We start from the raw sequence: 27,027 nt of genomic DNA, 5'->3' as shown, positions 1-27,027 counted from the left end.
CTACTCCAAGATATGACACAGCGTCCACACCAAGAGCTGCAGCAGAGCAGTGACAAAGAAGTCCTGTCCCTTCCCATTGGCACCACTAGTGCCTTGACTTTGGATCTTCTGGTTCCACCTGCCCGAGACAATGAACTCCAGATTAGGGATGATCCTGTGAATCCAGTCCTGGTATGAAGTAAGGCGGATGTACACCCCAGGGCGGTTCCTCTCTGCACAGCCTTCTCCCCAGCTCACGATCCCTGCCAAGAGCCACTCCTGTTTCATCTTGCACATCAGCGGACCACCAGAATCACCCTGGAGAAATGCAGAGATGGATTCAGTGCCAAATTCTGTGTAATGTAGTGCAGTGATTACAGAAGGCTGGTAAGCCCTCTATTCAAATCCCAGCTATCTTGGCAACCATGTGGAATGACCTGGGGATGGGGAGCATTGTTGTGTTGTGAGCACAACCCTGCAGGACGGGTAAGACCATAAGCAGAACATGAAAGCAACTTCTCTTCCCTTCCCTGCTGTACCTAAACAACTCCATACAATGGCTTTTCTCCCTGCCTGGGTCCTTCCAGATATAATCAGGATCAATATCTACCTGGAGATCAATGGAAAAGGCCCTGTCTGTGAGTTCTGGGATTAGAGGGTGGGTCTCCTCTGACAAGAAGCCCTGAGAGCAAGTAGCCCCTCACCTTGCACGTGTCTTTCATGCCCTCAGCATATCCAGCACACATCATGTCATCTTGTATTTGTTTCTGGGGCAGACTCTGGCCCATGTCAGTGCTGTAAAGTCTTCTGCAGGTATTTGTATCTATTATGGGCACCTGGAGCTTCTGGAGCTTCTTTGGAGAGGGTAAATCCTCTGCAATGAAGAGTAAGGAACCATGATGCATTCAAAAGGATAGCAGACCCTTGCCCCTGTTCTCTCTCCACACAATGGATGGGTGGACGGGTGCATGAATGAATACATGCATGCATGAATGAATACAAGCAAGCAGGATGCAAGTTAGAGAGGCGAGAGCTTGGAGCCCTGCTTTCTACATGTGCTTTTGGAGAGGGAAATATATCAAGAAAGCTTCATAAGCAACAATGAATGCTTTTTACTGCATTTTCTCCCCACCCAACTCACATATTTTCAGTAATATTTACATATTTGGTACATTTATTTGTGAGTAATGCAAGTAAACATAAGCCAAGAAAAATTTGTTGATCATAGTTTCCAAGGATCTATTTGCTGCATATGTTCTCATTGCATGGGACATTGCAACAGAGAGGAGAGGATTGCCAAGGAGAGAAGGGGTTGGGGTTAGAGAAGCAAACATACAATTTGCAAGCCTGCCCACCCTTGAACTAGATGGCCCTGTAATCCAGTCACACTGCTGTTTCCCCAAAGGGAAGGAAGATGGGGCATACATCTTAGCAAGTGACTTGCAAAGTATGGGTAGGTCAATGTATATTTCTATGTTTTTCTGGACAAGAAAGGTCCACACAACTCAAGAGTTACTCCTTCTCACAATACTCACGTCCTTCACTGATATCCCCCCAGCCAGTGACCCAGCACATCATGCCTGGGGGAAACTCCACATTAGCTGCAGGCACACAAATTGGAATGATGTACTTGGTGAATCTCACTGGGTGAGCCAGCCGCACCAGGGCAATGTCTCCACTCGTGGCCTCCCCTGAATACCGGGGGTTCCTGATGATTTCTCCAACCCCCACGGATTGCTTGTGGAGCCAGGAGTTCTCCAGTTTGTTGGCCCCCAGCATCATGCTATACTGGAAGGGATTGTCATCTCTGCAAGGGGACAGAAGAAAAATTGCCATGAGGACAATTGCTATATCATCGGGATGGTGGCCAGTGACAAGTGAGGTCCCCCAGGGAACTGTCCTGGGGCTGATCCTGTTTAATCTTTCCATAAATGACATGGAAGAAGGGGTGAACAGTCTGCTGATCCAATTCGCAGATGATACTAAAACTGGAGCAGTGGCCACAACTGAGGAGCAGGCACTCCAGATCCAAAAGGATCTGGACAGACTATGGAAGTGACCAGGAGACAACAGGATGGCGTTCAATGTGGATAAGTGCAAGATCTTGTACTTGGAGCATAGGAATAGGTGTCATAAGTACAGGTTAGGGGACAAGTGGCTGGAGAGCAGCACTTGTGAACAGGACCTCAGGGTACTGGTTGACTGCAGGCTAAACATGAGTCAGCAGTGTGATGTGGTTGTTAAGAGGGCAAATGCCACCCTTGGTTGCATAGCCAGAAGTGTGGCTTCTAGATTGAGAGAGGTATTACTACTACTCTATATGACTGGTGCACCCGCAACTGGAGTATTGTACTCAGTTTTGGGCCCCTCATTACAGAAAGCATATAGCCAGGTTAGAGTCAGTGCAGCATAGGGCCACAAGGTTGGTGGCCAGTTTGCAGGGGATGGGGTATGAGGCGAGACTGAGGGAACTGAGTTTCTTCAGCCTGGAGAAGAGGAGACTCAGAGGGGACGTGTTGGTGACATACAGGTATGTGAGGGAATGTCACAGGGAGATGGGTAAAGACCTGTTCTCCCCTGCAGAGGAAGGCAGGACGCGCTCCAACAGAGCAAAGCTCAGGGAGTCAAGGTTCCATTTGGATGCCAGAAAGCACTTCCTGACAGTTAGGACCCCGAGGGTGTGGAATGGGCTTCCACAAGAGGTCGTTGAGGCCCCATCAGTGAAGGTGTCCAAAGATAGGCTGGATATGCACATGGTGGGTGTGTTGTGAGCAGAGCCAGCTGGAGCCAAGGGTCAGACTAGATGGCCCAGGAGACCCCTTCTGGCTTGCTCTGTTTCTATGTTTCTATATTGTGCACACTGCAGGTACTTGGAGTGAGGAGTGCATAGGAGATTAATAGAAGGCAGGATTGGAATGCAGGAAAGAATGAATTTAGGCTGTCTCAAATTTGCAAAAAGAAGCCAGGCTGAACATAATTAAATACATAAATGGAGAAAGTATTGCACAGACCCTCATTTTACAGCCAAGATTATTCTGACACCCCAGTTTGACTTCAGTCTAGGCTTGACTTGAAGTTCCTCACTCTTGGTATGTTTCAAAGAGCAAAGCTGGCAGAATCAAAACAAATTGGCTTGCTAAATAATTTTTCTTCAAGCTAATTTAAAAAATAATTTCTGGCCTTGTAGAACCTGAGCCACTGGATCAGATCAGAACTACTTGCAAAACTACTTGCAAAACTTCAGCTTCTTGGCATGTTGATTGAAGGAAGTGTCTTTAAAACAGAAGAGAGCTCCTTCTAAGGCCTTGTCTCCTTCAGAAATGCAAGTGGCAGTACCCTTAAAAACCCACAACAATTCTCAGATTGCCATAGTGAGCATCCCAGTGGTAGAAGATAATAGACTTGAGAGCTTGTCCCCATTGGGGTTAATGTAGCAAGCTACAGCATTGACCTAGAGTTGCAAAACTGGAAAGAGACAGATTTAGGCCAGGGAAAAAGGAAGGGCCAATGACAAGAGCCCATTTCTTGGATACTCACGGTCGGAAACAATGTGCCGCTGTCACAACCCACTCGTCTGTGATGAGAGCCCCTCCACATATATGCTTGCCCATCTTCCTCACACTGACCTGCCATGGCCATTCTCCTTCCACTGAGTCCTCACCCCCAACATTCCTGTTCACAGCAGTCCGTCGTCCACACACTGGGGAAAGAAAGGAGCAGAGAGACTCAAACGCAACACTGTGCACAGCCGGACTTCAATGGACACTGCTGTTGTTGTGAATACACACTCCCAGCTGCATCTTGCTTGGGTTCCCACAATGCATTTGTGTCTGAATTGCCACAATACCAACGTGTCCGGAACCTACAATTCATGCAGAGCATGATAAACTAGATATTAACACGGGCAGCCCACAGAGATCATGAGATTTCTCCCTAAAGCTAAGCACTGGCTTGTGACTCATTTGTGGGCCCAATTCAAACCACTGGAGATCTGGCCCCCAGGAATGCAACGAATGGCCTTCTGCCAAATGAACCTGCTGCACTCTGATATTAATCCCTTCAGCTGAGGTTATTTTGTGGAAAAGAAGTGCCTTATTTGGGGCAGAGACAAAACTCCCAAGACAGGCAACTTTCCTTGTATCTCATAACAATGAGTAGTTTTGAAAGACTCTGTTACAAAGGATTTCAGTCCTTCTGGCTTCTGTCTCAGAGGAAATGCTTCCCACATATGCTTTTACCCTTTTGATTCTTTTGTGTGACTGATATTTTTGGGAAGAAGGGAGTGTTGTAATTATTCGTTTAAAATGCTGTTGCTGTTAAGCACATATACTGCAGGAGAGGCATGTTTTAAATATATATGTATCTAAATATATTAATGTAGGTGCTCAAACTGTACAATGTGAGCAATTTATTGAGTCAGTCATTATTTTGCAAAGGTCAACAAAAGGCACAAGTTTGTTTGTTGGATATAATGTACAACACAACCTGTTCACTGAAAAGTAAGACCCACCAGGTTCAGTAGGGCTTATTCTCAGGCAAGGAAGTGTAGAATTACAGTCTCACTGTATTTCTGCTTGCCACCAAGAGGAAGTAAGGTTTCCACACTACCCCAGTTGTTTATTTGTAGCCATGAGGCCTCAAAAGATCAGCATGCTGAATTCAGCATCATATATTCCTGTCACCAGTGTGCCAAACTCACGCTTCCTTGACCAAAAGTGCAGTTGCTTCTGTGTCATCACCTTAAGCACAAGGGGGGAATCCTTCACTCAGCCCAGCCAACAAAAGAGACTCTACGTAAGTCTGTGGTTAGAGATGAACTAGCAGAATTTTGTCCCAAATTTTACACAGTGCAGACCTCAACTGGAGTACCAACAGCAACACTTTTCAGTGTCCCAGAGGGAGAAGATGGGGCTGTATTGTCCTGAGGACTTTAAAGGTGGTAGAGGTGCTTTTGTGTTGTGTTCCCCCCCCCCCCAACTTTCCCATGCCCTGCCTGTGCAGTGTACCCTCTTGGAGAGGTACCAAAGCCTATGGAAATGTCCTACTTGAAGAATACCTATTGCAAGTCATAGCCCATGATTGGTGGAAAAATACTCTCTGTTTGGATATGTGGTTTGTCTGGTTTATTTTTTGGTGCTGAGTTTTTTAAAGCAACTTTATAGTTTTACAACAATTAACTATTTTTGTGATCTGCTTCACCTAATTTTGGCAAACTTAAGCTGTTTTGGGAACTAGATTTGGGGATAATTATCTCAGCCATGACCAAAAGAAGCCCTTGTAACTGACTTGAGCACTTTAGAGAAAATAGTTCTAAACATGTTTTCAGTAAATTATAAAAACATACATTAATGAGCCACTCATTGTCGAATGAAGTGCAAACTCCAGGCTAAAAGACTTGGCCAGGATTCATTCAGAATTTGTTGCCTCCAGCAAAGATTCTGTGCATCTATTATTTGTCTTAAATATAATTTGAGTGCTGGACTTAGCACTGCCTTATGAAGGAAATTGGTTTATGGAACTTGGAATGTTTCATTTGGTAGGCATGTCATAAGCAGAGCCAGCTGAGGTCGGGGGTTATACTAGATGGCCTGGGAGGCCCCTTCTGACTCGTTCTGTTTCTATGATTCTATTTCTTCATTTAGCAATATTTCTGTATTGTCTGATAATTTATGTTCTCTTTGTCAAACCAGCAACATGCATCAATAGAAATAATACATCTGTAAATCAGATGCATGAAACAAGTGTCTATATCATGTTTTTAGTGGGGTTTCCTGGTATATATATTTTTCTATACATACTTGTTTGGACTAAATGAAAACTTACCATAACGGGAACGGGTCAGATGAGAACCTGCAAGAGAAACAGGAAGAATCAGTGTGTGTTACTGTGACTTACCCAATAACTGCAATTCTTTGGATTTTGTACAGAAAAAAAATGAAAGTTAACAATTACAATAAAATAGCACATGATAAAAGTAGGCATGTACAAGAATTTTGGTTCTGTTTGCAGATCATTGGAACTTTCTCCCATGCAAGTGTTTTTTCCCAAGAAAGTTTGCAAATTTCAGAATTTGCAACTGCATTCAATGCTCATACATTACACCTGCTGTGCATAAAAAAGACACATCTTCACACTTTTGCCAAGGGGAAAAGTCCATATTTGTGGGGGCAGGATGCACACAGAATGCACTCTTTTCCTATTTGAAAGCACACTGTCCCCATTCAAATGAAACAAATAAACAAAAATATCAGTGATGATAATAGGGGCATAGTGAATCAGATTTCAAACAATGCTGAAAAGCTCCAGTTGGTTCTTCCATTCCTAGTTAAAACCAAACTACACCTAGTTGCAACATTTAAACAGTTAGTAAAACACTCAGGTGGGGGGAACTAGTATCAAAAAGACCATAAAATAAACCCCTCGTGAATCTTTCCCCTGGGGAGCACATCACAGAAACAGCATGCCATGATTGAAAAGGTACTCAGTCTTGGAGTCCCTCATCCTATTTTGTTTTGAAAGAGGCAACTGAAGGAAGACATCAGATTATTACTTCAGGATCCAGGTCACAATATACAGGAGTAAGCAGGCTCCTAGCCATTTAGCACTTTAACAAGCACTTTGAACTGAGCCCAGATATGGACTCCTATGTGTGGCACAGTTCCAACATTATCTGATCATATTACCAAATGATAATGAGATTCAAGATGCTTCTCTGGACTTGTAGTACTTGACTGTATATTAATACCAATCAGTGACCTCACTCCATCAAGAATCACACAGTCATCAGGATGACATCACAGGAGTACTGATGTTGAATGGTCCCTGACAATAGCTGGGTTACATATATTTTTCTAGCAGCAAAGCAGGTATTTTGACAGAATAATGACCTTAAAAAAGAATTCAAAACGTTCCCATCGGTTGTGTATTTTCCAAATTAAAATAAAGAATCCAATGATGAATATGCCTTCATTTTTAGCAACAGTACATTTCCTTTATTCGTTTTAACTCCCCATTGCAGCCTCATCTGTAATTATAAGCATCGAATCCAATTTAAGCTACATGCTTAGCCACCAAGGCCTGGACCAGCAAAAGCAACTTACTTTAGAGTCATGAATACATTAGAAGACACAAAGATTATGTACAGTTTCTTGACTACACTGATGAAATTAGGGTTGTGCCACATCTCCCAGAACTTCCTGCCCTCACTGGATGTCATTCCTAATCAAGGAAGTGAGCCAGTTGAGATAATGCCCAGGAACACTAAGGGGCCCCTTCTTTGCCCTGAATTTAAGAGCCAGCCCATTGGGCTACCAAGTATACAAGCCCTGCCATCCAAGTACAAGGTGCATAATCCCTGCTGCTAGACATTTGCATCAATGGGCATGCCATGGCTACCTGCATGGCTACTGCATTCATGGCTTCCTCCATCACCACTTCAGTTCCCATTTTTACCCATTTTCATGTCATGGGTCCTAGCACATGTACACAACGTGTTTATTTTTCAATAGGAACCCACAAGCACAATGAAAGCATGCCAAGAAGTAGATGGAAGTCATGTGCTTTGAAGCTGCAAGCACACCATGGAACCCTCTTGTGCAGCAGTGCAGCATGTTTGCAAAGCTCACAAGTGATGCATGTGCAAGTGAGACCCCTCACTTGCAAAGGGGACAGTGCAACATCTACGCCACCCTTCCCAAGGAACATCTTGCACACCTGACAGAGGCAATGGTGGACTTGCTTCCTGCAAGATACCCACACAATGAATGGGTTTAAAGTTAGGTACGATTAATGTAAATCCCATTGTTGTCAATGTGTCTCCTGCAAGAAAATCTAAGGGCTTCTCAGTATGAGAATTTTAATCCACCATTTTACTGAGGTTTCTGCTTTCGTGCTCTTTGTGGAATTAAGAGTAACTCCTTTAAAAGCATTGCCCAAAGTTTCTTTCTCTGTTTTTCTATATGTCCCATTATGCAACCAGAAGGTGGCACTGCAGTACAACTTCTCAAAAGTATATGACCTCATGGCACAATTTCTAAATAATACCAGACTTTCCTCCACCAAAAACAAGAAACAAACATAAAAAGGGCTCCAGAAAGGAGTGCACAGCATGGGAAAGGCCATGGAAGAGAACATTCTTGTGAAAAGAACCTGCAAACTACTACAAGTGAGGAAGCATGAGTGTGCCTCAAAAGCTTTGTGTAGTGAGAGGGCAAGCCCAGATCCAACCAATTATATAAAACCTGGATTAGGGAGACATTGATGCAGACATCAGCACACTCACATATGGGGCTGATGGGTGGTGGGTGACATGGGTGTGTGCTTCATCCTGGCTCCCAGTGTCCTGATGCACTGGCTAATCAGTCTTTTGCATCTCAAATGGGAAGGTTTTAAGAAGGTTGTGTGAATACATGCGGCTGGATGCACTTATGGAGTTCTTGCAATCACAGACCTACCTCTTGAGGGTTTCTGACTGCAGGAGCAATGAAATCCATATTTGTCGTTTGTACGCAGAGAACATGTATTATTTAAAGAGTAGGAAAATGAGTCACATTAAGTCCCTGCATGTATATGCACTTTACAAAGGACAAGAGGATGGGACTCGCTCCAGAAAGCTTACAAAAAACATGAGGGAAACAAGAGAAAGAGATACAGAAGCTGTGACTAAACAGGGGAAGAACAGGGGGTGGGATCCAGGCTTAGTCATTGGGTCTTAACATTAGTTTGTGTATGTGGAATGATGGGAGTTGCATTGATATATTGTGTGTGTGTGTGTGTGTGTGTATCAATTCATAGAAAATGATAGAGGAGGGAGAGAGTCAAAAGGCAGTCCTGACCAAAAAAAACCCCAAAAACATAAGTTAAAGGTAACTTCATATCCAGATTCCACATTTCCTTGTTTTGATCGCTCAGCCACAGCTAGTTTTCTGGATCTGTACTGACTTGGCTTTGCTTCTGATTTTTGCAGTATTAGGCTTGGTGCTGCAAGTTACAGTCGGAGAAACAGAGGTGTGTCCCTCCGTGGGATTACTGATGTCTCAATCAGCACCAAAGCCACACTTGCAAGGATTTTCCTAGGAAAAGGTGCGGCATGCAGCCAATCCAACTTCTAGATTGTGGAGGTGATTTGGAAGCTGCTGAGAAAACACCACATAACAAAAAGCTTTTGGAAGTTATGCTGATCTTGGGGCTGCTGCACCCCTTTGAGGTTTTGGCTGTGACATGCACCGCTGTGGAATTCCTTCAGGCTAGAGACAAAGGGGAGAGGGGAGGAAGAAAGAATGGGTGTATCCAGCCACAACCCTGTCCCCTAGTTTAAGGTTGGAGAAGGGCTGCAGTTCAGTGGTGGAGAAGCTGCCTTGCATGCAGGAAATCCCAGGCCTGTCTCTGGTGACTCTAGGAGGGCCTGGGAAAGTTCACATCTGCAGCCCTGGAGAGAGATTGCTAGTCGCAGACCAGAGGTAGACAACATGGTACTTGTAGGAACCAATGTGCCCCAGATCCCCTTGCCAGTACCAGCCATGGTGCCCTACTCCCCCACCAAAAAATAATTAATGAAATGAACACCATTTTGTGCCAGCAGCTGGAACTGCTGCAAAATTGATGTCTGCTCATGCTGAGAACTGTGCTGTCAAAGGAGAGTTCAGAGTTCAGACCCCGCTGCTGCATTTTGCTCAATCTTTGGGGCAGGTTGCTTGTCCTTTTCCATTGCCTCTCACAACAGCCATTTGAGAGGGTGCCCAGGACAATTTCTCAAATTTGTCACAGTGTCAGGGATTTGGCTGAAAAGTGTTGCCCAGCCCCAGTGTAGACAAAACTAAGAGACCGATAGTCCAATATGAATTTCTTATTCGTTTCCTATTGTCACAAGTTAGGTTTCCCCCTTCTCACTTCCAAACCAACAGGCTGTTCCTTGGCAGAAAGCTCTTTATTCTCCAGTGCACTTCAGATAAGCACAACCAAAAAAGAATGAGTCTCTGAGCATGTGCAGAACAGCTCATTGAACCCAATCTAGCAACTACTTCTGAGAACCCTCTTTTTGAGTAAGTCTCAGTCCCATCCCTCTGGGAAGGCCCCCTTGGAGGCAGGCTACAACGATCTTCTAGTTGGCTACCCTTCTCTCCTGATGCCATGTCATGGGGCTCTCAAGGAACCACAGTTTGCTGTTTCATCCAACCTGGGATAAACCATGGTCTGCTTTAATGATGGTTTGTGCCAAAAGACCAATGACAAACAATGTTATTTACAATTTATATATTGCAACCAAAATGCAATGTACCTCTCACACTAACATACTGTAAGGCTAAATGCCTTTCCCCTGCCCCAAAGAGCTTACACTGAGAAACAGTGTTGTGCAGGGTTTAGATTGTTGGAGTGAGAAATCCCCACTTGTCCCCACTTGGCCATGAAGTTCAAAGGTGATTTTGGATCAGTCACTGATTCTTAACCTAACCTACCCCATAGGGTTGTTGTGAAGATAAAATAGGAAGGAGAAGGGCATGTATAAACCACACTGGGTTCCTTGAAAGAAGAAAAAGGAAAAAAGGTGAGATAGAAATGTAAAAATGATAATGTAACATGTTAAAAATGCTACAATCTCACTGTCAAGAGTGTGCAGGACCAGGGGAAGTGGTGTTGGGGAAGAGCAAGACTCTGAAGAAAACTAGATTTGGCCAGTTTCATTTACCTTAACTAAAGCAGAGTAAGATCTTCCTGTGAGTCTTGACACAGCAATACCAGATGAATTCAAGCAGGACACATTGTATAGTGCAATCCATTTAGCATATAGCATTCACTATTTTAATTAGTTTAAAACTTCATTATACCAATGCCATCATAAAACCACTAATCCAATCCTACAATTACAAAAGCAGTTGTCAATCATGTGGTCACTTAGCAATTAAACCAATTGCCATGAGGTAGCAAGTTAATAAATTAAGCAGTATCTGATCTAATTATGAAAAGCATTATTAGCCAATTAAGCATCTATGTAACAGTGCAATGTTTCTGACTTGCAGACTGCACAATTGAGTTTTGCAATGGGGATACCTGCATTGTATAATCCTTTACAGGCATCAGTGCAATAAACACAAATCACATGCTTTTGAAATCTTTGGAAACTGGTACTTCCCTCTTCCATGTGGGCCTAGGTACTCAATGTAGGTAAACTGGTTTGACCACCATTCTGTGTCCCACAAGGAAGCCCAAGAGCTACAGTCTGGAAGGTATCTCTACCAGCAGCCTTTCCAGACTACAACTCCCAGGATAATTTGTGAGAAGCCATTGAAAAAATAACAACATTATTTTAATTATTCATTTAACAGCACACAAAACACCACCAAATTAAATCTCTACTTTTGAATAGCTGGCCTGAATAGCTGGCAAGTCAAAAAAGAATGATCATGCATATTAAAATATTAAAATAACATGGTGAGTCTGATTCACATGAGGGAAGGTGACTTTGTCTAGAGTGCACTGAATCCAGTTGCATTATTCTGATGAATCATCCACTCACCAAAACTCCATTTTGCTTGGATTGAACTTCAGGTGAATGGCCTTCATCTCTAAATGCTTGCAATGTTATTCTGATCCTCACTCGGCCAAAAAAATGGGTGAACATTAAAAGGTAAACTTCATATAAAACTGTTTGCCTACACCCATTAAAAAATATACCACTTTTGTATTTTCAACTCATTTAAACCATCCTGACTGCATGAGTAAAATGGAGTTTGCTTCTCAGGATGCTGTCATTAGTGTTGGGTCAACATGGGGTAGGGTCCCTGACTTTGTCCCCAAGATGCAGTCCTAGCTGCACCACTGGTCCTTCCTCAATTAGCTCTTTCTGCACCACCACCAGGAGTAGCTCATTGGAGGAACAATCTCTAAGAGCTTTTCTACACAAGCTGGTCCACTGTTGTGTCTGCTTTCAGTTTCATCAAGGAATTGAGATCTGCACACTTTATAAAGAGCATTTCCTTTTCTGCTACATGACACTGGGTGGCACTCTGGTACAGCAAAATTCTGCAAGTGTTTTTCACTTCTGAAATAATGCTGCATTTCCCCTGCATTTTACCTCACCAAAAGTGCTGTTTAAAAGCAGAAGCAATACTTTAGGGTGAAAATGTTAGGGAAGGATGTGCATTCAAGAAATGACTTGTGTACAAAATCTCTGACGATGTGAAAACCCTGCACAACTGAGCTGAAATTAGTTTTTAGTGAACTTTTTCCATCCTCCGTATTAGCATTCATGGGAAAACAGAACCTCCTAGAGATTTGATACAGCATCATTCCATACACAAATCATCCCACCCTTGTGGGCCAAATATCCATTAAGCAATTGATCCCACAACCCAGCCTTAAATAGGTTGTCCCATAGTCCATGTGGTGAACATGAAACATTCCCAGAAGTATCTCACATCCTTCTTCTCTCAAATAGCTCTACTCCAGAGCTGGGGTAATTCTTCAAAGCTGGGGGTCACCAACAGCAAAAACTTCTCTGCTTTACAGTGAGATACTCTGAGCACTTCTGAGAGTCCCATGAGCCAGGAAAGCATTTTAAAAGTGCACATACACAGGATCTCTTCAGACATATTTAATCTGGGCTAAGTGAGCCTGCCTAGGCACTCTTCCTTAGGGACATAAGCTGAGCTTTCATGGGTGCAATTGCACCTTTCCCCAAGAAAAACCATCGTCCCATATTCCCTACTTTTTCCTTCTCTTTTTAAAAGCAGGGGGGCCTCCAGTGCAATGTCTGCAGACCCCACATGGTGCTTGCAGGTGTCTCCAATGTCTCCTTCAAAGAGGACCCCAATGTAGTGTTTGCAGGAACCCACAAGACCCTGTTATATCCATCCATCCATCCATCCATCTGCATACCCAGATTTATATAGCTCCAAAGCAATCAATACATAAGAAATATGTACAATTTTCTAGCAATTATACATAAGTTTCAACAAAACTAGACCTAATCTCCTGAAGTCCATCTGAAGGTGATGCATCTATGCTTCTTGTTCAAATATGGAAAGTACTGTAAGGTCCTCAACCCACCGCATTGCAGAAAGTGAAAATTCATCCGTCCATCCAAGGTTGTAATATCAGTCTTTTAGCTATCAGTTGAGCATGGAAAATCCAATTACATTGATTATTTCTTAATTGGTATGAGCCAGGAAAATAATGAAAAACAGTACGCATCAGCAAATACTGCAGACTGATCCAGCACAAAATGTACCTGTCGAAATAGTGGCCTTCCAAAAAAGAGCAACTGCTGGATGTTGCCAAACCCTGTGTTTAAAAGAAGCATTAGCTCTATTGCAGTGCAAGTGCAGAGCCAAATTAGACAAGCCCTTCTTGATTAAAGAGATCTTGTAGTGCCCAATAAACATGAGACTGTGCCTGAGTTCCACTGAAGCAGCAGGCAGATGCCAAAGCAGCATTCCTCCAAATGGGCATGTTGTGACCATGCTCACAACAGTTTGCTGAATTCCCAGATAGCGCTTTCAAAATCTGAGAAGGGAAGCCAAATATTTTCCAGCCCCATCTGGAGTTTTCTGTGCAGAAACCCAGTATTCCACCACTGATCAGCAGCCTGTCCCCAAGATTCCTCCCAGGTAAAGGCAGAAGACCTGAGCAGCTAGAATGCAGCCCGGGCTGCTTTTCCCATGCTAGCCAAGCAAGTGTGCTAAATGGCCACGTTGATGGCCCCCCCCGTCTTCCAATGCTGAATAAGATGCACATATTCAGGAGAGGGCCAAAGAAGACCTAGTAGACTGCAGTTTATGATTCTGGCCATCCATCGTGTAAGACACTGGCCTGCCCCCCACCCCACCCCACCCCATTTCAGGGTCTTCAGTCAATGATGGTTGTAGCAATGACTGAGATGCCTACTGCCTTCCTGGGGCTTTTGAGGGAGTCAAAATAATCCCCATCTCCGACTAGGTGCTACACCTCAAAAGGCTCTTAAAGGGAAAGCTACAAATCCAGTATATTTATTCCTCCGCCTCCTCTTATCTTTACTATTAGTTCTCATGCTGGTCTTCATGATGCTATCAAAGAAGCTACCCTACTGCTGCTTCTTGATGGTTTTTTCTACTGATGTCTGAGTATTCTTGTTCTCTTTTAATGAAGTTCCATTTTCTCATTGTTGTTTGTTTCATTGCACTTTCCTTTCTTACCTTTAACTGCTTCAGTTATTCTTTTCATAGAAAACTTGGGTATAAATAATTTAATTTAATTTAAACATTTATATGCCATCCTTTGCAGCAGCAGGATGGCTTACAGAAGACAAACTAAAATTTTAAAAAATTCACACACCCACTTACTAAGACAAAGTTCTTACTACCTTTGAGATGGGAAGAAACTATTACAGTGTAAATGGGAAGACTTTCTTTACACCTACTCTATATTTGGCACTGTAGTAAAGAATCCAGAAATCACAGATTAGAATTCCCACTGCAGTACTGAATATGATCATTCCTTGAGAGAATGAAAACATCATCATTGTTTTCCAATTTTTTCTCATTCTGCTTATTAGCACCAATGTGAAATCAGTTGAAGGGTCTCTAAACTGGGTCTAAAAATCTCAAGTAAATGTCCTTAGAAATTCCAGGTGTTCTGCCTCCCAAATCCACCACCCTAAATACCATTCCTTTCCAATGACTAATGAAACATGTGAAAGTCCTGAACTCCAGCCTTACTCAAAGCTAGCTAAACCCCACCATTTCCCAGAATGGGGGCTCTGAATCCTTACCTCCGTGGTGTACCTCCTCCTCCTCTTTGCAAGGATTATATCCATCGTACCACTGCAAGCAGAGCCCTCTTCCCATCATCCACATGAACAGCACCAGCAGAAGCATGCCTGCCCTTCCGGATCTGGGTGCCCCTGGTTGATGTGCCATAATTTGCTTTTTGGGGACCTCTGACACCTGCAGTCAGCTAATCCTCACCAGACTGGGAGAGAGCAGCAGGACAGTTGCCGAGGCTCACAGTTCTCCAAGACTCCGATGCCTTAATAGCTGGCTCCAAGAAAGGCGGGTGCAATGTCACAAAACTGGTTTGACAGATGTTCTGGCTTGTGAGGGTGGCATCTGGTCTGACAGCCAGATCGGGAATCCAGCTGCTGAAGCCTATGGCTTCCAAGACAAGCAGCTGTCTGTGCTACTGCATCCTCCTAAGAGATGTTCCTCCTTGGCAGAGAAGAACCCAAGCAAAGCAAGGAAGCTACTGAGCACAAGATGATGCTAATCTGAGGTCTTGGGAAAGAGGGACTAGTTATTTGTGCTAGTAGGCATTTCCTGGCCTGGGAAACAGCTTCCATTGTTTGACATTCCAAAGCCATCTGTGATATCACCCCCACCTCCTTTCTTCCTTCTCAATGTTAAGTCCATGTCTCTCAGACAATAATATTTGCTTTTGTTCCAGTGTAACAATCCTGAGTGCAGGGAGAGGTAGTATGATGGGTTTTATGCCAGACTTCTGCTTTGCAAACTTAAAAAAGGACTCAAATATCCTAGATTATATATCTTCTGGGTATCATCAACTCCGTAGCACCTGTATCTCTTTCTGATAGGAGAGGTTGATGGTGATGGGCTTCAATTGGAGGATTGAGAGCTACAGATTATGTTAGCTTAAGGTGGGTACCATTAGTGCTACCAAAGTATGTATGAGAAAAAGGGAGACAGAGAAAGAGACACACAGAGAGAAAGGGACAAATGCAGAGCAAGTTCAATCCTTTTGACTGCATATTAACATTATCATTAGCCTCTGTATTTAGTTCCAAGGAAGTTTTACGTGGAAATTCAGCAAGTTAAACTTTTCACCTTGCCAGACAAGCCTCACCTGTCAAAATTCCCAATGTTCTGCATTTATTTATTTTAAAATATTTATATCCCTACCAAGTGAAGTTTCCTAATGCCTTACAATATTCATAAGTACAATAAAAATCTATTGCAATTTTACTGGATCCCTTGCTGTGAAGGCTTTTCACCTAGTAAGAGTCTCAGTGTTTTTTCCTAGCTGCTTGCCTCTTATGCCTCCTGGCTCTGGCAGATACTAGAGGAGTTGGAGAGGGTGGAAATGATGCAAGCCTCTCCACCAATAGTCTTGAGATGTTTTCTTGCTGAATCTTGGGGCTGAATCAGGGGAGAATATGAAGGGACTGCAGCACTGTTCTCCTTCCCATCTGCTCAGCTGACCTCTCAAGTACAAAGAGAAAGATGGATACGTCCAAGAAAAAATTAGTAGTGGGTCCATCATGCAGCTTTAAGTTAAGACGTTGAACATTTCGTCAGCATTTAACTTGAGGCACAGCTGCTGAAACTGGAGTCTCCCTTTCAACCTGGACAGTGAAATTCCTGACAGTTGGGATGGGAAGGGGAGGGGAGGGGAGGGGAGGGGATAGGAAAGGCCACAGTATTCTTACTAGGCTCTTGTGGTTTCTCCCACTTCTTTCTCATGATAGATTTGAACCAGGGAATAATGCTAAAAGAGTGGAAGTGAACACGGGAGTAACCACAAGTTAATTGTGTTTTTCATATTTTATGTAAGCCACTTTCAGGATCCTTGCAGATAGAAGAGCATAATACAGCGCAATCAACTGTTGTACAGAATCCTTGAGAACCTACAGAAATTATTTGCACACTTGGCCATTATTATCACATTGAGAGTTAGAAACCATCACTCCTGTTCTAAGACACTGACTGCGCAGTGGCTTCACCTTTTTCCTAATGTGTATAAAGAGTTTGCTTTAGTTTTGCACAGTTCACCAAGGCAAACAGGTCATAAAATTACAGCATTGGAAGTGTCCCAAAGATCAATTAGTCCAGTCCCCTGTCAATGCAAAGGAAATCTTCTACTACTGTAGTTCAGCAGCGGCTGTGTATTTTCTGTTTTCTAATGGAGCAAGAACCACCATCTTAGTTTCATGGCACCTGCCACCACGTGTATAATACTTTTTCAGATAGCATTTGTTCACTAAAAACCTCTGAGATCCACTATTAATGATGCCACATGCTAGCACTGTCATTTCCCATAACTGCCTGTTAGCAAATAAGCAGTGCTGTGGGTTTGTTATCGTGTATCGATTTGCTTATTACAATGTTGTAATTAATATGCCGAGTTCTATTGTGGCGCATCTCTATAGATCTGTCTATCTGTGGTTTCTCTAACATGAGCTAAGACATGAAAGGAAGAGAGAAGCACTTGTGAGGTTTCGTTATCCCTCGAAACATCTGATTCCGCAGGGCTGGATTTTATTCCAGAGTAGCAAAGATTGGAATCAATTAAATTACCCACTGGGTAGTTCGCTACATGACAGGAGTAATTTCTCTTCTTAAATAGCATCCATGGAATGTAAAACAAAAGGTTCGTTGGCATGGTTAAAAGCACAAAATCACACATCTTCTCTGCAACACAACAAGCAGCTGCCAAGGACCTGCTACGAACAAGCAGAGCTGCTTGAACCCATCCCAGTACATTAACCAAAGTAGACTAGCAAAGTGCTGCATACTGAACAGATATAAGGGGCATTGTCCTTTGACTTCTTCATATGTACCTCCATATAAGCCTCTCATATACTGGACCCAACTATTGGTCTATCTAAGTCTGCTCCAACTGGACCTCCCTTGATCTCAGACAGAAGTCTTTCCCAGTCCTACCACCCTTTGAGCTGGAGATGTCACTGACAACCTCTGATCATCTGCATGAAAAGTACATCCTCCACCACTGAACTATGGGCCTCCTCTGACAAACGTTCTCAATATGCAAAGCTGTCTTACTCAGAATCAGAAGACAACTAGTCTGCCATCATGACCATTTAGCATCCTCCCTTAACTTATGAGCAAAAGCCAACCTGGGCTGCATTCTAACTGCTGCAGGCATCTACTTTTACCTCCAGAGTCCTTCGGGAAGGACTGCTGCCATAGGTAGAATGCATGCTTTCTGTGCAAAAGATTCCATCTTCTCAATCCCAGCATCTCCAAGCAGACCAGGAAAATACTCTTGCAAACTGCTGCCTGTTATTGCAAGCAAACCATATTAAGATGAACTGAGTATAGGAGAGCTTCTTTTGTTTGCCATTGCTAGTCTGATTCCTTGATATGCTACAAGGAGGAGTTTTAAAAATTTCCCTGCACCTTGAAATGCTGAGTCAAGGCAAAAAATGCCACCTGATTGTGCTGATAGTTTGCACTGGTTTTGAGGTTGAGGTTGCAAAATAACCTTTCCTTAGAAGTAAATCCCATTGATATGGATGAAGTTCACTTATATGTGTAGGACTGCAAGATAACTCTCTCCATTGGGCTTTGCAGAATCTTTGCCATGTTGCAGCCTTTGACTGGACTAAACTAATCCTTTCCTGTTGTAATTACCTCCCTCAGCAACCTTTCTACACACCTTCCCCTCCACCCAAACTTCAATCCTGGCTCTTGTCTCCACCTACTTCAATAGTCAGTCAGTCAGTCAGTCAGTCAGTCAGTCAGTCAGTCAGTCTTTCTTGTTAGAAGCTACAAAGAATAACAAACTACAGACCCACTAAAATAAATGTTGTTATCAGCTCCAAACTTCTGGATAATCCACCTCTTTCCAAGAATTCTTATCTCAGTCGTCAACCTTCCTTTTCTAAGTTTCACTAGCTGGACCTCTTTGAAATTGTACCTTCACAGTGAAAATCTTCCCCCTCCCTATAAAATTCCAGAACATGGTCTAAAACTGGGATATAAATCAGGGTTATGCTTTTCTCCACTTTCTAGTATCCACCCCACCACCCTCCAGAAGAAATATATCATCAGTAAAGTTCACAATAGCCCCAAAAAATTGAAAATAGAGTGGATAAATGTCCAAATGTTGATTTGCACAAAAATATAAAGCCCACTTTGGCAAAAACATGGTATTATGCAACTTTTAATGCAACTCAGATGTAACTTTCAAGACACTCATATTAAAATAGTCATTAGGTGCTACAGTAACTCCATCTACAAGTTCCCAAGGAATGGAAGAAATTAGTACATAACAGTTAACATGTACATTTGCTCAGAAGTATGTCCTGCTGAGTAATTGGATTCTGACTCCCAAGGAATTGTAAATATTTTTGCAGCCTTTACTTGTTTTGGTAAGGCACTCTGTTTGTGATGCACAATTTGACAGTGCAGGCAAATCACAGTGCCTTCTAATATGTGATATTTTTCCCAGCCTGTCTCATGAAGGTAATAATCACTCTTAATGTAGGGTGTGGTGAAGCCCATTAGTTAATGTTCATAAAACACACCAGAGGTGCTAAGTAAGCAGCTTTATTGTTATTACAATTCTTGAAGAACTAACTCAGGCACCCTCAAAATAACTGGTTATTAGAAATTTATAATTTATTGGAAGGTAATGCGATAGATAGATAGATAGATAGATAGATAGATAGATAGATAGATAGATATTCATTGTTATATCAGGTGGACCCTACCAAGAAGCCAGTATAAGTTAGGACTTCTGGGTTTTTAGTCTAGCTCTGTGAAGCAAGTAAATTTAGGAAGAGCCATGAGGGTTTGTGGAGAGTTGTAGTGAATAATGTCTTTCTTCTCCACATCGGAGCAGATAATCAAATGCATTTGATAGTAGGGGAAGTGATTGAGCACTAGGACCACCCGGTCCAATCAAGAGTTGCCAGCTTCTCTCTTTCTCTCAATGGGGCCCTGCTCCTATGCCTGCAATAGCTGCTAATCTAGAAAAGTAGCAGCCAGAGATTTTTTTCTAGCACAGGGTTAGTGTCAGAGCAGGCAGAAAGGATGGTTTCCTGGAAGAGACAATACTATTCAGCACCCACTCCACAGTGATTAGCCTTATGTTGGTAGCAGCAGTGTAGTGGTTAGGATGCTGACCTGGGACTCAGGAGATCAGGGGTCTAGTCCCCACTTACCCTGAGAGCTCACTGGGTGGCCTTGGGCCAGTCACTGACTCCCAGCCCAGCCTACCTCACAGTGTGATTGTGAAGTTAAAATGAGGATGAGGAAGCCCTTGTAAACTGTCCCAGATTTCTGGAAGAGAGAAAAGTAACCAAAATAAACAAAAACGCCCTAGGTACCACTGCAGCAAGAACAGCTAACCTAGTTCCACAAGTACTAGGAAGGGAAAGAGCATCTCCTTAAACCAGCTGACCCGAACTGTTTACTGTGATGCAGGAAAATCTTTCGGGGGGCCTGCAGGTACCAAAATAGTGCCTTTACCACTATCACACTGCTGAGTTTCAGCAGCTCAGCAGCACAGACAATGAAACGAGGAGGTGCAGAAAAGGGCAGAGACTGTGCCATATACTGAGAGGGGCTAGCTAAGACACTGGACCCTTCCCTGGCCCATGTACCCCTCCACAACCTCCATGTCATAGTGAGGGTCCATTAGGAACATAGAGTGCTACTTTACCCCAAAGCACACTGATTGTCCACAGTGACTCTCCAGGATGTCCAACCAGAGTTTTCCCAGCCCTGCCTGCAGATGCTACAAATGGACCTGGGACGCCCTGCATGCAGTTCACATGTTGTGCCACTTGCACTTATACAAGTGCACAGGAGAGGAGGACAATCTTACCCATGAAAAAACATTCCCCAGACCTGGACTGGGAGTTTTACTTTGCCTGCAGAGATCACACCTAGTGTAAATTGCCAAACATACTGCATCTAACTTCTCTCAGGAGTTTGGTCTCAAACTCCAAAAAGTCTTCCAGTAACACTAGCGATTGTTCCAAAATCATTGGTCCTCAGGACGCCTGTACAGACCTTACAGGCCCAGGACATCTGCCTGGAATCAGAAGCTTGTCTGCAATCATCAGAAGATTCAGAATAAACCACTTGAGATTCCTGGCAGGCTGAGCAACAAGCAATTAACACCCTAATTGGCCTTGTGTAAAGCTGGCCTGGTATTGCAAGGTGGGTGTGGCTTTCAGGAGTTAGGTAAGTAAAGGTGAACACACAGTATGTGTTGGGGAAACCTTGTGCAGAATATGTGCAAGGCATTACTCTTCCTGCACAGTTCAGTGTGGATCTACCCAAAATAAATTTTCACAGCATTGAACAGAGATGCCTTAACTACTATGCCTAGTGGAGATGTAAAGTGCCAGAAGTTGCACTTGCTTTCAGCTTATCTTCCATGCACCCGTGTTTATCCTTGGTCTTCCAGGCCCAAATCCAAATGGGAACAATGTTGTATTTAGGACCATCAAAGATGCCCTGTGTTCACCTGGCCCTGTCTTGCCTTATGAAGCAGCTGAACTTTGCCATATTGCTAGGGGAGTCCTCCTGCGTTTCCCCAGGCCAATTTGAGATGTCAGTCTCAATGTTTTGTACAAGGATTGAATGAGGCAGAGGGATGTCTGCCAATGTGCTTTGACTAGCTGTAAGCAATTAAGACAGTCTTAGTAATTCTTTAAAGAAGTGGAACCAGATGTTACCTCAATGTCTCCCAACATCTGGACAATCAAATGAGAGTCAGAGGCCTTCAAGGATGTTTGGAGACAAAATGTAGAACATTTCTACATCTTCATAATAATGTTTGTATAAACAATACTGCATCATGTTGCCAGCAAATCCAAGTGCATACTTTAGCCCTTAAGCAGCTTTTTCACCATGTGGGGAACAAATGTGAAGGGCCGTGAAAACTTTTCATATGTAGCCAAGAAATTGCCATATCAAGTCAACTCACAGTAGCCCCTTCCAGGTGTTCAAAAAGGAAATGTGCATCTCTAACTCCCTCCACACTCTGCCCCGCCACTGCCCACCTCCCTCAGTTGATGGGAATGGCCCAGACTATGAACTGTTGGTTGGTTCTGAAAGCAAATCCTTCCAAGTGACTCCAGGATCCCAAGGCTTGGCCTTTTAGTACATTAGATTCACAGCAGTTCCTTGTCTTTTCCAGAACTATATTTTCAGCATTATAGCATTTTGTCATGCACTGGCATACATAGACAGACAGACAGACAGACAGACAGACAGGCATGGTTTGACAAAGAGCATGATTTAGAACTTATACTGGTTGAAATGATGCAGTGTTTTATTATACTCAAGAGATGTGAGAAGCTTAGCTTGAAAGATTGCAGGTGCTAGGGTGGGTCTGTATAAAACTCTTTTTTAGTTTTTGTATATAACTATTTAAACACTAGACCACTGAAGACAATGGGTCCAAAACACATTGTTCATCTCCATATAGGTAACTTCTGGTATAGAAGGGCATTATTGCACAATCCACTCATACTCTCTTTGTTTATCTGTGTTCATATGTGTGTCAATTGTGAGAGAAAACAACTTCGTCCACTTTCTAAAATTAGCTATCTTCACCAGTTTGTTCATTTCAACTGCTGAAGTTCCCAAATGTAACTATGTTTGGTGTACCGCAATCCCCAATCAAACAAGGCTCTTTAACCACATTGAGCTGAATAGCATTACTATTTTGCTGCACACTTGCCTGTCACCAGGGAAAGGATGGGATGGAGGAAATGGGGCTGGCCAGAGCATGTATCCTAATCATCTTCTCTCCACACTTCTGCAGAGTAGAAGGTTTCTTCCAAACAATTGCCTGCTTACCAGCTGGAAACTGAATCAAGACCTTTGAGTTCATACACATTATCTTGAATTGCCCCAGAATTTTCCTCACTATGATATAAACATTTTTTCAGTGAGACACACAAGCCATGGGCTTCCAGACACCCCACTCCCCTGTCTTGGGTAAAGTGATGAAATACTTGGTGTTTGCGAAGGAAAAAGAGATGAGCTACCCAGCAACCAAAGGGAAGAGCATGTACCTCTGGGCTTAACTTTTATATAAGATTCTACAGAGGCGCACACCTGTCTAGCGTCAACATACAACCCTCACAAAACTGGCAGACTTTTCTTTTGATGCTAGATGAGAACTGCCTGAAGGGTGCCCTGCTTTGCACATGTGCAGAGTCACACCAGTTTCTACACCTATTATAATGTCTGCTTCAATGTCAAGTTCCCTATGGCCATTAGGCAGGGGCCTTTCTCTTCATGGCCCTGGCACCTCTCAACATGTTTAATGGCCTGTCTGGATTAAAACAGCGGCGCCACTTGTTAAAAAAGAAAGATCCTATTGAAACCAGCATCATCATCTGACTTTGCCCAGGGCCCTTGAAACAAAGCCCTACCAGTTCTCACTACTACAGCTCCATAGCTTCTCCTAGTCAGACTGCAGGATGTTTTCAAAAGTCTCTGGGATGCTGAACTTCTCAGAATTCCACAGAAATACTTTGTCTGAATATGAACTGAGAATGGGACTGACCCCTGCTAAATAACCCAACCACATCTGACCCCATGGGAAAGACAGATGGTAGCTCAGCAGTGGGGCACCCACTCTAAGTGCAAAATATCTCAGGTCCAACCCCTGGCATCTTCAGGTTTTCATTTGATCATTCATTCTGTCTATACCCCTTCTTTCAAGAAACCCACAGTGGCTTACATAATCCCCCTCTTGAGAGTCAGTGACTGGCTGAAAGCCACACAAGGAGCTTCCTGGTGGAGTGGGGACTAGAAACTCGATCTCTGAAGTCCCAGTTCAGCACTAAGCATTCTACTGCATTGGCTCAGGTAAGGCTGGAAAAGACTACTGCCTCAAACCCTGGGGAATGGCTGGCTTTGGAAGGCCCCAGGAGCAGCAGAGGGCACACCACCCCAAGGGTGCAGCCACTTCCAGTTTGCAGAGTATCTAAGAAGGTCAAGTGCAGTCCAAGGCCCTGCAGGTGCTGTAAGGTGGATAAATGAAGCACGAAACAAGAGGGAGTGCTCTGGATCCATTTTCTATCACTGCATTTCAATATGGTGTTCGGTGGGTGGTGTTGGCAAGGAAAAGGAAGTCCTCCTCTATCTGTGGAAGTTCTCCACATGAACCAGGGTGATTTTCTAGCATTCCAGCTAGAAAGCCTGCCTAGATATAGGTTTTCATCTTCCACAGGTAGAAGGTGATGAATCATGATGAAGGCAAGGGAGAGGGTTAAAGCTGTCCTTTGATTTGATTTGTTTGATTGATTCCTCCAGGCATGGCATCAAACTTATCCACAGCGTGCCAGGATAAGGCTTCAGGGAATTCTCAGTTTCAGGGTGGGGGAGGCAACAGGTGTGCCATGCTTAAACTCCCCCATCTACAGTCCTGGAGCCAGCACTGCCCTGGAGGAGCTCTGCCACTAAATGCATTTAGACAATGGACGGATTGTCTGACTTGACACATGAAGGCAGTTCCATACGTGACTATGGCACTCTTTCAGCTCCCAGGAATGCATTCCTGCATCCACCTTGTGACTGTCCCTTACAATCAGAGGTCACACTCCCTGCTGTCATGACAAATATATTGCAGGCATGGTCAAACATGCTCTTTCAAGGTCCCCCTGCCCAGCACAAAGGGATTCTCTTTCACCAAGTTTATTCCAACAGAAGGCAGCAAAACCGACTTTGCTGTCTCATCTCTGGTGTTCTGCTGCTACCTGGTGGCCAAGGCTTTGGACTGCAATAGCAGGATAGTTTTGACTGAAAAATCCATACCCAAGCTCACAAGGAATTACAGTGGGGATGCCAGGCTACACACTGGCAGCCCTTGGCTCCTGAGCATTCAATATTGCCCTCTAATAATTGTTGTTGCTGCTTTCCTTTGGGCAGAGAACATTCCTAAATGTTTACTGAGAAGTCCTATTGAGTTTGATGGGACTTACTCTCAGGTTGGTATATAATTCTAGTCGTAATCAATAATAAGATGGTCAGATGACAGTCCTCTATTTCAAGGACTGCCAGAAGATAGTCCTATATTTGCAGAGCTGTCCAGTCCAAGCTCTGTTTCAGAGCAGAGACAGGGTTCACACAGTATGATAAGCCATGATGGTTTATAAGTCTGGGGTTGTCTGAACGCAGCATCATGGTTTTTTAACCACACTGGCTAAGTACAGGCAATATGGCAAGCTCTCTTAGCCCATTAGGATGTAGAAACTGGACAACAGAATGAGTAGGGACACAGGTCACTTTGTCCTCTGGGGTGAGGTGTTCCCATAATTAAATTATTCAATTATATGCTTAACATAATTACAGAAATTATATTGTCCACCCCCATGCCTTCTGCAGTGGACAGAGGGTGAGGAAATGATCTTCCAGTCAAGCACAGGATAAAAAATCAGGGCGTGGAGAAGAACCTACATACCTGCCCTTGTTGCACAAGCCAGTTTCTTACAGACAAGGCAAATGGTTTGCAGTATCCATTCTTCTTGCTGTCACAAAAGTGATTTCCAGCTGCTGCAACACCTACTTCCTGATAAGGACACATGGGTTTTATTCAGTGCATTCCATCAGTGTTTCACAGACTGACACATTCTTTCATTCTGCCTATTGATAGAACTGGAGTTTCAAATTTTATTGCATTTGTGTGAGCACATCCACTTGTTCTCATGCATGTAGTACAAATCCTCCCCAGAACTGTAAAACTGCTCCTCAGGTCTGTGGAAACCACAAGAGTCGGAATAAGCCAGTGTTCTGCAGAACCCACAGGCAGAATTCTGAGAAATCTACATTCACCTGAATCCACTGAAGATTTTTCCAGCATTTCTACTACTCCCAGCCCTTGGCCAGGAAGAGGGCTGCCAATGTAAAAATAAAAGTGATGCTTTTGGCAGTACAAACACTCATGACCATCAGTGCCAAAGACTTTCAGTAGAGGGATACAGCAAAGGTCAGGGTCAGCCTAAGACATTTTGCTGCCTGAGGCAAAGAATAGGACCTCTCTCTCCATCTTCACAGACAAAAACAGACTGGATTGTTAGTTAGATCTTATTTAAACGCTGGCAAGGGGTGAGCATCCCCTGGCACGCTTAAGAGCAGCAGGCTAGTTAGCTTAGACAGCGAAGGGAAGAAGACAGATGGTACAGATCAGACCAACAGTTTTTAAAATGTTCCCTGGATTGGTCCAGGAATGTGAGCCCTTATAAAGACTGTGCAAATGGCCACACTAGTGCTTTCTTTGGAGAAGCTTGGCCATCAACATCGCTCAAGTGCTGAAGGGATTTTTAACAGACACATTGAATTTGACTAGCTGCTGGTAATTAACTGGGTTCTGCTAAAACTGTTCTACCGACCCATTCACAGATATATCCCTGTTAGCATATCCAAACGCTCATCATCCACCAAAGAACAGCACATGTAGAATTATACCACCAACAACACTCATTATCCCCTGAAGAGGGCACTGTTGCTCCTCATAAACCCATGCGATGCTGCACCTAGCCTATGTAACTAGCATGCTGCTTCCAGTTCCTGGAGTGATGCACTTTCTTGACCCCAGTTTCTTTGCCCATGGGGATTCTCACCCTAACTAGAAGAGAGCAACCTCTGATTTCCTTGCACCCTCTCCTGCACAAGAATGTTACCTAAGCCCCAAAGATGTGTGCGATGTGGTCTGCTATTGCTGCTGCTGGGTGAGTGGGGATAATGGAAATTTGTGAAGTGCCACTTGGAAGAGGTGATGCTCCTAGCCCCATAGACCACCCTGAACCTTCTCACCAGACTATGGGCTAGCTAGAAGCCTTGGACCCTGGGATGCAAGGAAAAACGTGTGTGAAAGGAAGTCACCGGTGTCGTATCTGGCCAACTGAAACCATGGACTCTCCTAGTGAAACAGCTACTTACTCTGGGTCACCTGATGCTTCAGGACATGATCAGAAGTGATAGCAGCACGATCCAACCTGGGTCCTTTTGGTTCCAGTAAAGTGGGGATGCCCCTCACAGTCGGCTTTTCACTGGCCGTCAAAGACATGTTTATAATTAGGCAGGCTTACAGCATATAAGCTGGTCTGCTGGTGGTCTGTGTTTGTGTGTGTGTGTGTGTGTGTGTGTGTGTGTGTGTGTGTGTGTTGAGGGTATTAATTGTTTGGTGCTGTTTATTGCTTTTATTGTTGTGCTTTTCAAATCATGTGGGTATTTTATTTTATTTTATTTTATTTTACATACTATGTTTTAATTGAGAGTGTATTTTTATTGTTAGCTAGCTTGAGAATTTTTGGCTCTCCGGGATAAAAAATTTATAAAATATAAATGC

General features: G+C 43.5%; 1 protein-coding gene across 1 annotated transcript; it reads right to left on the bottom strand.

The window, feature by feature from the left end:
- On the bottom strand, window positions 1-26,745 carry LOC123016550 (serine protease 27-like). The gene is made up of 6 exons (XM_044417062.1): window positions 26,619-26,745; window positions 5,803-5,829; window positions 3,517-3,679; window positions 1,515-1,786; window positions 684-853; window positions 1-297 (listed from the first exon to the last, which is right to left on the bottom strand). Exons 1-6 carry the CDS (start codon window positions 26,743-26,745, stop codon window positions 1-3), a joined length of 1,056 nt encoding a protein of 351 aa, XP_044272997.1.
- Between the last annotated feature and the right edge of the window lie 282 nt (window positions 26,746-27,027).

Source organism: Varanus komodoensis, unplaced genomic scaffold (assembly GCF_004798865.1).
Source record: "Varanus komodoensis strain SLA01 unplaced genomic scaffold, ASM479886v1 scaffold86, whole genome shotgun sequence".
Taxonomy (NCBI): domain Eukaryota; kingdom Metazoa; phylum Chordata; class Lepidosauria; order Squamata; family Varanidae; genus Varanus; species Varanus komodoensis.
The sequence above is the reverse complement of the archived record's forward strand: the minus strand, read 5'-3'. Positions and strand labels throughout refer to the sequence as shown.

Excerpts from the sequence above, each read along its gene's own strand:
- LOC123016550 (XM_044417062.1), bottom strand. The coding sequence starts at position 26,745 with ATGTCTTTGACGGCCAGTGAAAAGCCGACTGTGAGGGGCATCCCCACT. Across the intron at positions 5,830-26,618 it reads GAAGCATCAGGTGACCCAGA|GTTCTCATCTGACCCGTTCC; the intron begins GTAAGTAGCTGT and ends TTTCTCTTGCAG. Across the intron at positions 1,787-3,516 it reads GCGGCACATTGTTTCCGACC|AGATGACAATCCCTTCCAGT; the intron begins GTGAGTATCCAA and ends GTCCCCTTGCAG.